Source organism: Salvia splendens, chromosome 10 (assembly GCF_004379255.2).
Source record: "Salvia splendens isolate huo1 chromosome 10, SspV2, whole genome shotgun sequence".
Lineage (NCBI taxonomy): Eukaryota > Viridiplantae > Streptophyta > Magnoliopsida > Lamiales > Lamiaceae > Salvia > Salvia splendens.
In genome coordinates this window covers 25,548,628-25,561,810 of record NC_056041.1, presented here as the reverse complement: position 1 = coordinate 25,561,810, position 13,183 = coordinate 25,548,628, and the positions used below count along the sequence as shown (strand labels likewise).

General features: G+C 35.5%; 1 protein-coding gene across 5 annotated transcripts; it reads left to right on the top strand.

Moving 5' to 3' along the window:
* Window positions 1-338: 338 nt before the first annotated feature.
* LOC121750732 lies at window positions 339-7,209 on the top strand. Of its 5 annotated transcripts, none has more exons than XM_042145330.1 (4): window positions 359-476; window positions 567-645; window positions 1,465-1,659; window positions 7,136-7,209. In XM_042145330.1, exons 1-4 carry the CDS (start codon window positions 388-390, stop codon window positions 7,160-7,162), a joined length of 390 nt encoding a protein of 129 aa, XP_042001264.1. In that variant the 5' UTR covers window positions 359-387; the 3' UTR covers window positions 7,163-7,209. The 5 variants fall into 5 exon arrangements, 4 of the variants coding, with proteins under 4 accessions (XP_042001265.1, XP_042001264.1, XP_042001263.1 ...); XM_042145329.1 differs by lacking the exon at window positions 7,136-7,209 and adding an exon at window positions 2,702-2,826; XM_042145328.1 differs by lacking the exon at window positions 7,136-7,209 and adding an exon at window positions 2,093-2,276.
* Window positions 7,210-13,183: the final 5,974 nt, after the last annotated feature.

Genomic DNA, 13,183 nt, shown 5'->3' with positions numbered 1-13,183 from the left:
GTTTCCCATCGCAAAGCTGCCGCCGCCGTCGATGCTCTTCGATGGATAGGCCCTTGTCAGAGAAGGCGTCGTCCAGACCCTTGTCGGAGAAGGCGTCGTCATTTCACGGGAGGGACGCTGAGGACGACATGCTTCCGAGGCTGGAGGCTGGAGGTATGGCCGACATGCTTCCGAGGCTGAGGACGGTGCCGGGCTTGCTGGCCGGCAGAAGAGGCGGCGGGAGTTCGGCAGCTCCACCGAGGACGGTGGATAGGCGCTGTCCGTCGGTGCGTTTGCCCCGCACCTCATCTGCTTCTTCCTCCTTTTCCACCGCAAAGCCGCCGACGCTCCTTCACCCTCTGAGAGCTCTAGCGTCGGCGCCGCCGGCTGCTGACTGAATACTCCGAGATGTCGATTGGAAGGAGAAGTCGGTTGCTTATAACCAGCAAAACCAGATTCAGGAATGTGTTGACATGCTTGTTGCCTCCTCTGTTCATGTAACTGAAGAAACTCTTCCCACATATTCGCATGTTCACTCTTTAGTGTAGCTACTTTTCTCATGAAAGTCTCCCTCATCTCTGTAACGGCCTCACGATGCTTGAAATTTTCATCATCTTCTTCTTTGTCCCGAAGTTTAGCAGATTCGCCGCTGGTTTTCTTCGGGTGGTAGGATTTTTGGTTTTGATTTGTGTTGGCTTTGTACAAATCAATTAGATTTGAGATAGACTCGATCAATAGCTCGAGAGTGTATATTTGATTGACCTCCATTTGAGGCTTTTTGTTGATTTCCTGCTCTGATACCATCTTAACGATGATAATCGAGAGAGGTGATACTCATATTGACGAAAGAAAGATATAGGATGTTTGAGAGTAGAAGATGTAATGTATTGCTTTTTAATTTGAATAATGTACAGCCTCTACGTTATATAGGATAGAATCATTCCTATCTATGGTAAAGCTGTAAATGTAATCAATCTATTTTTGGATAGAATCCAATTGAATCAATCCTAGCAATCAAATAATTATTCTCCTCAATCTTCTCTCTTGGTGTGAATATTCTATGGGATCCATTTTGACACTTTGATACTGTTTCATTATGTGGAATTAAATTTCAACTTTTCCCCTAATTACTTATTAACCGCTCTTTCCGCTCAATCAATACACAGCTTTAACCTTCCTGCTGTTTGAAGGAGTGGTAGGTTTCAAGTCTGTGTTCTTAACAAATTGAATTATGCAATTGAAGATTTTCTGCTGTTTTGATCCCTGGAGACTCATGGTGTATTAGAATGTTTGAGCTTACATGTCGCATTAAGCATTTGACACTGTCATTTGAAGTGAAAATAGCTGTTTATTTTGCACTTTGGAATTTATAAATTGAGAACATTTAAGATGTCAAATTTGTTTTCATTTCTGTGGAGTTGTAAAGGAGATTTGATACATATGTTGTTTAAAAATTCATTTACTTGAACTACTGCTACATTGCAGGCTGAGCCTTCTCCGACCACGGGTTCCTTTTTCAAGCCTCAGTTGATGCAAGCATATGTTGAAAATGCAGCAATTCTATTTGAGAAAAAATCCACCAGTGATAATGTTGTAGATGAAAGAACATCCAGTGGTTACGAGTTTAGGTTTCGTACTGGAGTTAGTTCCACATCAGGATTATCTTCTGCAGGAATTTCGGTAATGCACCAAAACTTTCCTTTAAGTCTTAAGATAACTCTTATTTTTGGTGTAGTTTTCAAAATAAGCCGCATGTGCTCAAACAATTGAATGGGTTGCAAAATGATTTTAAATTATGTTTCGTAAGTGCATGTTGAACTTATGATTGTAGAACCTGCCTTTCAAATGGAAAACTGATCGATCTTTTGATAGATTTTAGGACTTTGTGTCCTTTTTTCCCTATATTTTGATGGATTAAGGATAATTATTTTTATGTGTCTCGTTCTCGTGCACAAACATATGAATATAGTTTGGCTTCTATGGTTTGACATGGTCAAAAAGGTTACACATTCAGAGTGAAGATCAATTTATTAGGATCAGTGAGTTCTGATCCTCCCTCTAGTTATCCAAGGTCTTCATATCTCACTGGATACCTTTTTTTTGGGGTGTAAAGGTTCCTGTAGGAATAAATCAAAACGGACTAGTCACTCATCAAGATCAGCAATATTCTCAGTCTGCTACACCCTCTTTTTTTGGCACAACAATCTCATGCTGTAGCTCAACAGAATTCATCTGTCTATGATAGTATTGATGAATCAAATCAAGGACCACAGTCCAATACATGTCAATAGCCTACATATCAAATGTCAACAACTTGTCAACAATTATATAAAGTGTGAACAACTCAAAAAACAAATCTTATAATTAAAAAAGAACAAGTATTTTTTTTTTCTTTTTTTTCCTCTTTACCACAAGTTCTGGCATGATGATCATACAATACATGTCAATAGAGTGCAAAATCAAATATCAACAACTAATAAGAAAAGGCCAATAACTTGGAGTATATGTCAACAACTAAAAAACAACTCTGATTATTAAAAAGAACAATTATGTCTTCTTTTTGCCACAACTTCTGGCATTATGACCAGTCACTTTATGACACTTTCCACAACGCCTATGAGGTTTATTTGCTTTTTCAATTGCTTTCTCTATGCTCGACTAAAGCCTGCTTTTCTTGTCACTTGCACCTCCCGTTTACTAACCACATCTGGAGCATGTGCAGTTATTTCTTCAGGTACAACAACACCATATATGTTCTTGATTGAATCATTTTTACCAACTGACGACGATCCAGTAGTGTCATCAGTAAAAATTTGAGGACCAATACCCGCAAGCACATTATCCAAAGCAATCAGATAATTTTTATTCCTAAAAGCGCGTTGATATAGACCAAAGTAACGTCCATGACACCTGTTACCAATCTGTAGTTTGTCATCTTTGTTAGAACCTGCAAACATATAACATGTCAATAGCCTATATAAGTTATGTGAACAGTAAATATGTAACATGTCAATAGTCTATATAGTTTATGTCAACAAAACTGAAATATACAAAACATGAGTCTTTTGATACATTTTTCAGATAAAAAAACTCATGTCAACAACCTATATAAGATATGTCAACAACATATACAACATATGCCAAATAAGCTTAAATACAGGAAATAGTTCACATACCTTTGTCAGACGCACTTTCATCACTCGTGAGACCATGAATTGCCTTCACTAATTCATTTTTCAGCCACCGGTTACCAACATATTTCTCTGGAATATTGTTGGCATCTTTGTTTCTGATGACGAAGAAAAGGTGGCTGCATAGATAACCATTCCTTACAAATAGTTTACACTCACATTACTCAGTCTCTATATCATGTGTAACTGTGAAGGTCTTCTTTCTAGCATAAGAAACTTTAAAGACCTCGATGTTCTCCAAAGTGGACATGTTAATCATCCGACAACTCTTATCAGCCTCATAAATTAATTCTTGTATTACTCTAAACATCTTATCCGTGTATAAAGATGTCAATTGCTTCTCAAATGCTCAATCAGTGACATATTTTGGAGAGATTATAGAATCATAATAGTCAAGCCTTTCCGTTTGATTTTTTTGAGCATCAATGGCATTATTATACTGAATAGTGAAGTCAGCAAAATTAAACAACGGTTTCGAGTACCTCTTAAAAAAACCGTTTTTAGATTCTAAAAAAGATGTTGCCCTCATCAAAGTACCCATAAGAACATCTCTAAAGTAGGGTGGGATCCAAAAATGTATAATAGCAAACATGTCCTTAAACCATTTATGATCTTCCACGCCATATTTTTCAACAATATCATTCCATAATATGTCAAAGTCATTTGGATCTAACAATTCTGACAAAACACAAGCCTTAAACTCCTTACTAAACTTTTCTCTATCCGATATAGATTTAGGTATCTTCTCAAACAACTTACTCATAATATGCCACATGCACAAACGATGTCTTGCACCAGATAATACCTTCTCAATTGCACGCCTCATTCCTCAATCTTGGTCTATGATTATGATCCTTGGAGCAACACCCATGCATTCAACAAACACAGTGAAGAGCCATGAGAATGCATCACAACTCTCACCGGATAAGAAACCAGCTCCAAATGCAATAGGACACCCGTGATTATCTTTCCCGGTAAATGGACCAAACACCATACGATACCAGTTGAACAAATAGATCAACACAAAACATTAACAAATATTTAATAATAACCAATGTAAACTACAGATGTACCTATGTCAACTACAGATATACCTATGTCAACTACTATGTCAACTAAAATGCCAACTACTAATGTATCGTATGTCAACTGCTAAGTCATCTACAATGAAAAGTACAAATGTATCCTATGTCAACTACCATGTCAACTACTATATCTGTCAACTATCATGTCAACTATCAAGTCAACTACTATAAACTACCTGTTTGTCAAATATGTTGTATCAAATGCTACAACATCTCCAAACATATGGTAATGTTTTCGAGACTCAGCATCAGACCAAAATAAGCTCACTAACTTATTATCATCATGTCATAATTGATATTTGCAAGAAAAGCCTTCACAAATTCTCTTCTTCTCTTGCATCTGATTTAAGATCATTTGAACATCCACTTGTTTCAGTTTCTCTCTAATATCACGAGAATAATTCCTAACATCATTCAACGTACACCCAACAAGATCATAACCACAAAAAAACTCCTTAAATAAGTTGAAAGTTGAAGTAGGACCAACGTTAGCTTTGGTGCAATCTTCAACAAACTTGTGATGAACAACATTCATACTGTGATTTCCTTTCATAAATCGCTTATGATCTTTGTCAACCATAGCATGATTGTGTCCCTCAATGAATTGATGCACAAGATAATATTTAACACCACAATCAGAATAAAACTTGAAACTGATCCTCGCTCCACATCGACACCTTTTTGTTCCACTTCTGCTTTTCTTCTTTGACGTTACTTCATCATCATCTGACACATTCCCTTCCTCATATATACTTATATCGACATCCAACAGATCAACTGTAGGAAAACCTTGTCTGTTGCAAACAACATACTGAAAAACAACAACACCACCACTAGACCTATATCCAAATCTTCGACAATCAAAACAAGCCTCTTGAGCATACTTTTTATAAAAGGAAATTCCCTGCTCAAGTGAAGAAAAATTTTGACCTTCATAAGGCCTCAACTTAGCATTGCAAATTGGAATAACAGATCCTACAACATAATGGGAAAATATGTCAACAAGCTGAAAAAGATAATATCAACTAGCATATCTTAGCTGACAACATAGAGGGTTTCCAAAATCCAAAATCAAAATCTCAACACACTACATCTCAAAATATGCACCAGCATATCAACTAGCATAATGTCAACTAGCATAATGTCAACTAGCATATCTTAACTGACAACATATCAACTAGCATAGCATCAACACAGAAGCATATAAACTAAGATCCAAATGTGTCAACTAGCATATCTTAACTGACAACATAAATGATTTCCTAAATCTAGAATCAAAATCTCAAAACTACATCTCAAAATATGCAGCACCAACACACCAACACCAACATCTCACACATCCTACCATGGACTCTCAACCCTTCCATAACCCCTTCCTCCACCCACAAACACCACAACAGGGGCTCTTCAGCTGGGGGGTTCATTTTGGATACGACTATTTTGTATGTCAACAAAGAGTATAGCTACATAGAATATTTAACAAGTAACATACATCATGTCAACAGATTTGCATTTATGTCAATAGAACATCAATTCAAATATCAACATTGAGTATATTCAATATCAACAGATTTGCATTTTTGTCAACATAACATCAATTCAAATATCAACATAGAGTATATTCAATATCAACAGATTTGCATTTATGTCACCAGAATATCAATTCAAATATCAACAGATTTGCATTTATGTCAACAAGATATGATCATCATAGCAACAGAGACTATACATGATGTCAATAAATTCTACATAGAATGTCAACAAATCTGCATTTACGTCAACAGAGTATAATTCACCAACAAAGTACAAAAAAGTCATGTTAATGAAAGTCAAACCAAAATACCTTCAACATTCGTCAACGTCGACTCTGAATAAGATGAAGAATCCATTAGATAACACCTTATGCTTTGATTATGAAGTGAACTCGAAGCTAAAGATGAAAAAGCAAAACAAAACTGATTAGGAACAAATTTGGCTGGGCATCAACAAATAAAGCATAAAAACAGAATCAAAGTTGATAAAATCAACCTAAAAACTTCAGATTCAACCAAACTCCGTCGATTTAGTCGTATGTTTTTCGAAAATTTATCAATTTTCGGATGAAAGACGATAAAAGTAATAAGCAAATGAGATTCCTTCATAAATACATCACAAAAACCTAAAACCTAGAAGAAATAGGAGAGATTTCAATTTGAATCAGAGACAAAATCGTGTGAATGCTAAGGAATCGTTGAAATCCGAGAGAAATCTCACAAATTTAGCCCAAATCGCCAAACACAAGCTGAAGAACCCTAATTAAAACATGAAATTACCATTCTGCCCTTTCATAATTAATTAATCTAAAAATATTTTCCATGTGACAAATTCTGGACGACTCATTTAATAAAAATGAGTGGCTAATAAGACATCTCAATTCTATGTTAGGCTAAAAAATCTCAATTGATCACAACCCTATAATCTTATTTTGGTTGTATCTATTGTATTTTGATGAATTTGTGGTGAAAGGGTTTTGGAATTTGAGGGGACTGACGTACTTGAATTTGATGGGTGAATTTATACTAACCTAGTTAAGATCGGTTGGAAATCATGAATTAAATTGAGAATTTGGTAAATACACTTCAAGATGGATGATACTATGCTAGTGTAAATTGGGGAACATAGAGGTGAGCATGCATCAGTTGAGATGTCAGGAATGATAATTAGATGATTTTTGTGTTTTTAGTTGATTCTATTTGATGTGTATGTCCCTTCTAAGGAACTTGAATATTGAATTTTGTTTATTTTGTTGACAAATTAATTTTTCGTTCGTATTTGAACGTTCATTGTAATTTAAATGTCTATTTGAACCAATTGAAGAGAGTTTGCTAATGTTTTGTTCAGATTTGGTTACCATCGATGAATGGTTGAAGAAATAGGACCACACTGACGAAGGGTTCAAGTTAATAGCCACATGCATTCATAGTTTACAAAATAGAAGAAGCAGAGAAGGAGATGAGAAAGCATAGATTTGTTAAAATCGATGAATGGAAGTTAGTTTTACCTTCCATGAGTGGAAAGACATTAGGGAATACTTCATTCAACAATTGATATATCACAACATTGCAAGTATGCCAAAAGATCTACAAGCTCAAAAACAAAAATAAAATGTGCAAGTGCATGAGGGCAATTCAACTGGAAGAGCATTGGGATAAGTGGTTTTTCTGCAAAAAATGAACAGAACATCGCAGGAATTCTTCCAGGGCTGTGGCTGGACAACCCCTAAGTAAATCAGTGACCTTAGGTATGCCCAAAGAGGACATTTTACGGCATGCTTATTCACTGCTGAGCGATATGGATTTAGACAACCAAATGTACATCAAAAGTACCCGTCAGTTAATCATCGCGAAGCCGTGTGTTTCTTGGAATGCCGAGAGGATCGGAGAAAGGAATTCATATTCACCAGAATTGCTACACATGTGCTGAAAGATATGGCTATTGATAAAAACCTGATAAATGACGCCATCAATCTGTTCGAAGCTGATTATAAACACGCAGTACTCTTCATGGGCTATCCGGACAATGCTAAGAAAGTGGAATATATCACCGCGTGTTTATCTGTTTGAAGCTGATTTTAAACATGCAGTAAATTTGATGGGCTATCCAGACGAATCTAAGAAAGTGGAATATCACTGTGTGTTTATAAACCATACGTTCTTCAGTTTTCATCAGATATTAACTACTCTTGATTTATGGCAAAAAAAAAAGAAGATCCATCTGTTTTGCGATATCAGAATAGTCACTTATCTTGTAAGGCGTGGCCAGGCGAAGAAACAATTCTTCTCTATATTTGGTGCTTTGAGGGGCGTTTTTGGGAAATAGATAATCATCATCCACACGTGATTGATTATGTCTGCAGATTTGGTTTTGGTGGAGTTTATTATTATGGGAAGTGTTTAGATGTAGATCATGCTTTGATAACAACATTGGTTGAACATTGGAGGTCAAAAACACATACCTTCCATCTATCTGTAGGAGAAAATAAACTACTGTTACCTTACCGGACGTTCAAGTGTTATGGGGTCTACGTGTAACTTGATTTCCTTTCGCAGGAAATGGTTATTGTGAAAATGCGTGGGAGAACCTATATGGTGAACTGCCGGGCTTCTATCCAAATCAAAGTGAGATTAAAGAGAATGGTATATTGGCATCAGCCCTAATAAATAGGATGGCGATAGAACATTTAGAGGATGATCTACAACATGAAGTCTACATTTAACAGGCACGTATGATTGTGTTTGTGTTATTGGGTGGGTTGATATTACCCGATGCTCAGGGTGTAAGATACCTCTAATGTGGTTGACCATGCTCCGGGACATTCAGGTTCCCTCTATGATCAGTTGGGCAAGTGCTACACTTGCTACGTTATACCATAATCTTTGCGCAGCTTCCATGGGTAAGAGGAAAGACATTGGAGGTCTGATGGTACTCCTACAACTGTGGATGCAGGAGAGAATGCCCATTTTGAGACCCGATTTTGTGATGGCACGCTTGCGAACAACACTCCATGTGCATCAATGTAAGTTTAATGTTCAACTATTTGGTGTATTTAATGTTAAAATATTAAAATTGTAATATACTGGATGATGGATATCGCTGGCGTAAGTATGGCCAGAAAGTAGTCCGCGGGAACCCAAATCCTAGGTAAGTAAAATATTGATGCCTCTTCTAGATTGGTTTATAACATTGATCCTTACGATGAAAGACTAAAACAATCTAAAAATGGACTGATATAGTTTCCGTATATGCCTCTTCTCAAATATTGATGCCATTATGGACTGATATAGTTTCCGTATATTTATGTCTATAATGATATTGTACATTATACATGTGTGTATATAATTTTAATGCCACATCTACACAAAAGCCTTTTGATGAGAAAACTTGCATCAGATATTTCTTGAAAACCATCGAGGTTTAATATTAATTGAAAATGTATCAACTGAAATGAGATATGACATGTAACTTAAAATTCTTTAGTTTATCAGAAAACTAACGAATTTGGTTTAGTGTATATGTTCAAGGATTTTTTGGTTTTAAGGAGCCTCAGAACTTCACAAGAGAGTGCTGGGTTAAAATGGAAGTTTCTTAGTTAGAAGCAGCCATTATGTCAGTTACGTTGATAGTATTAGGAGGAAGAATGTTATTTCATTTTTGAAGCTTGCTTTCAGGCAGTCTATGGAGCAGAGTTTGTGTACAAAAATGCATCATTAAAGATGTTTTGTGGAAGGATATAAAAGTTCAGCCATAAAATATGGATTGGAATGGCATAAAATAAATGTGGTCTCAAGGAACAGTTTATCTCGCCTATTCATTTAGGTTTATGGAATTATTTTTTCTAGTTCATGTCTAAAACTGATTGAACATGCAATTATCACACCACATTTTAACCTTTTCTGCTTACAACATATCCAGTTCTTATAATGTTAACACTAAGTCTTCTCATCAATATATGGCAGAGTTTTGGTGTTTCATGTTGGGCAAATGTTGCTTACATAATTGGGAAAGTTATAACTAGAAAAAATTTAAACAGTGATATTGTATTGCATTCTTTAAAAATTGTCCTATAAATGCTTATTTACTTAAATGTTGTGTTAATTGGTAATTAATGCTCGTAGTGTTGAGCAGTTGTAAGGCAATCAGTAACCTTTTGTAAAACTCAACTGATTTTAGGGTTTTCTCCTCTTGTGTGGAGACAGATTGTTATGCCTATATTTTCTGGCCAGCGCCACAGTTGTCATTTAACTAATTTTCTCTTCCTATCAATGTACTCCCTCCGTCCCAAGGAAGATGACCCCTTCCTTAGGAGGTGCTACGAGATTTTACGCACTTTTATTTTGTGTGTTAGGTGGAGAGAGGGAATAAAGTAGAGATAAAAGAGTATCTACTTTTAGTAATGGTTCATCTTGGGTGTAGTGTGACAAACTAAAAAAGAAAGTGGGTAATCTTCGGTGGGACAGAGGGAGTACATTGGTTTCTATAAGAATAAAACCCCTAAACAATTCCTTTCCTTATTATATGAAAACTAGAATTTAATAAAAACTACTCCATCCCGTTCCAAAGTAATAGAAGCATTTCATTTGGAGTACTTGTTTTGAAAAAATGATAATAAATGGTTAAAGTAGAGAAATAATAAAGTAAGATAGAGAATATGGTAGATAATATTGTTCTCTATACTATTCTCTATCTTAGTTTACTTTTTCTCTACTTTAACCATTTATTATCATTTTTTCAAAACGAGTGCTCAAAATGAAATGCCTCTAATACTGTGGAACGGAGGAAGTACTCGTTTTGTCCCTCTATATATGTCTACATTCTTGAGTGCCATGAGATTTTAAGAATTGTTATGTGGAATAAGTAAAAAAAGTAGTAATTGAATATTTTAATGGGAAAAACTGAGAGAAAAATTTATTTTCAAATTTAGAAAGTTAGAGTGAGGATAATTAAAAGGAAATGTGGACATCCTGAGTTGGACTAATGAAGTACTACTAAAAGATACTGCGAGCATGCGATACACCGCTCCAAATTCACCTTGATGTGCTGGAATAAATGCCGTTTAAATCCAAATTTCAGAATTGAAGCTTCAAAGGCCAATATGCTCTTTAGAGAAGCACGCATCAACTGATTTTAGATGTGATGATGGAAGGGGTTGGCAGCGGAAGCGTACATAAATCAATTACATAATAATTTTGATCTATTTAGCAGATTATTTAGACAAATTCTATTCGTGCAATTATCTCATGTATCATGCTCATAACTTGAATTAAATCATGTTTTAGTGTAATTGAAACCTAAAACATGTTTTCTACGGATTAGCCATTTTACCTTGGGGATTCTCTAAAGAATCGAAGATGGCTCGCGCCTTCTCCACGTGAAGATGTTGAGTACTAGACCACGAATCTTCTGACTGGTTCCCGGAGTGTATGTTGATATCAGTGTGGGCTGATCTCACCAGAATACTAGGACTTAAATAAAGAAGACATAAATTCTATCTAACGGAGGAGAGCTGAAGGGAAAATTTCGTCCCTCACAGTATAGGAGAGGGGGACGAAAATTAGCAATAAAATTAAATGTATTTTCTGTCTCCTTTATTCTCCTATTTATATTAAGTCACATATTGGGCCAGTCAGAGATCTATGGAAGGTTTTGGATATGACCTCCCCCAATTAGCTTTTTACTAATTAAATCGAACCCACAATTTAATACAAGCTTATATTGGAATATTACGAGCAACCACTACAGAAGTAATATTGCACTGCCCATCCAAATCCGAAATTATAAGTAATCCGGGTTTCCGTTTGTTTGTCGTTCATTTTCCGCGCTTAAGATAGAAACGTCAATTAATTAATTAACATCTTATTAATTCCAAGAGTGGACTTAGCAAGAAACGCTTATTTATTATTCATAGAGTAATCAAACTCCAACTAGCTAGGTTCTGAATAATAAAGCCTTGTTTCGAGCTCCTCTTGAGGACGTTATCAAACGAGACTCACCTCGCGCACGATTCAATATAATAGCAATCCTAGCACCGCTAGATATTAATCACCACTACCCAATATACTGGGATTATTGGGTTGCGAAAAACCCGCACCATTTGATAAGTCAAAGTAGTGTATAATCAATACCGTATGCTTAATGCTGACGTACATTGATTAAGAAATAAATAGTTTATCATGACCTCGTCTTTCAGTAGATAGCATAAAGACTTGTCTCGCTGTTAGATCCAATTCAGTACTCTACCACGCCAATGTCATCTTATTTCAGTAAGGCTTAGAAATATGCGGACTGGCATTGCAACCTTTCACGATAGGTAGTCTAGGCCTATCTGGGTAGTGAAATTCTTATTTTTCTTTGTTCAAAACTGACCGTGTTACCTTAAAGTGGACGACGCCCACAACTGGTCTACTAAACCAAAGACTTAGACTTTGTTAAGTTACTTATACATTTAAACATACAATAAACATCCATTAAATGTAAAACATAACAATATTATGACAAAAATAATCTGTTTCATCCATTGGAAAATAAAATAAAGAGTTTTACAGTATTCAATCACTCGAAAGGTGATTTCTAGTATACAAACTCTAACAATGATACCAAAGACAAGAAACAGCATTCGTTGTAAGAAATGAAGACCCTTGGAGAAACGTGATCGATATGATATTTCAGGTAAGTATTAATTCAGCAATCCAGCAAGCATCGTTGCCAAGTTCGTGCTCTTGAGAAAATGATGAAAGATTGATAAGAGGGAATGATGCCAGTACATGGATAATACAACTAATGTTTCCTCATTAGGTTGTTACTCCCTCCGTCCACTATTTAAACACCCATTTTGCCATTTTGAATTATTCACGATTTGCAGAATTATTTACTTTATTTCATTTTTTTAGGTTGTTACTCCTTCCGTACACCATTTAAAGATTCATTTTGCCAAGAAATGTAATAGAAAGTGAATTGAAAAAGTTGGTAGAATGTAAGTCCTGCTTTTTAAGTATTAGTTTTATAATAAAATGAGAGTTATAATAAGTTAGTGAAATGTGAGGTCTACTATAAAAAATGGTAAAAAGTGAAACGTGACAAAGTTTATGGGACAGGCGGAAATAGAAAAATGTGACAAAATTTCAGGGACGGAGGGAGTATAATATTAAAAATAGGTTCTACATTCTATTTACTTTCCAGTTAAATTTTTATGGGTCGAATTAAAAAAGAAAAATGTATATTCTTATGAAATAAAGGGAATATAAAAAATGGTTTTCATATTATATTTACTTTCTTTCCTTACTTCTTCTTCATAAATTCAAATACTCCATCCGTCCGCAAAATATAGTCCATGTTTAACTCGGCACGAGTTTTAAGAAATGTGAAGAAAATTGAATGGAAAAGTTAGTATAA

What these genes read in the sequence shown, in the direction of transcription:
- LOC121750732 (XM_042145328.1), top strand. Translation starts at nt 388, where the DNA reads ATGTCGATTGGAAGGAGAAGTCGGTTGCTTATAACCAGCAAAACCAGA. An exon ending in TTGTTGCCTCCTCTGTTCAT is followed by an intron (nt 477 to 566) that starts GTAACTGAAGAA and finishes TCTCTGTAACGG; the next exon opens with CCTCACGATGCTTGAAATTT. An exon ending in CCGCTGGTTTTCTTCGGGTG is followed by an intron (nt 646 to 1,464) that starts GTAGGATTTTTG and finishes GCTACATTGCAG; the next exon opens with GCTGAGCCTTCTCCGACCAC.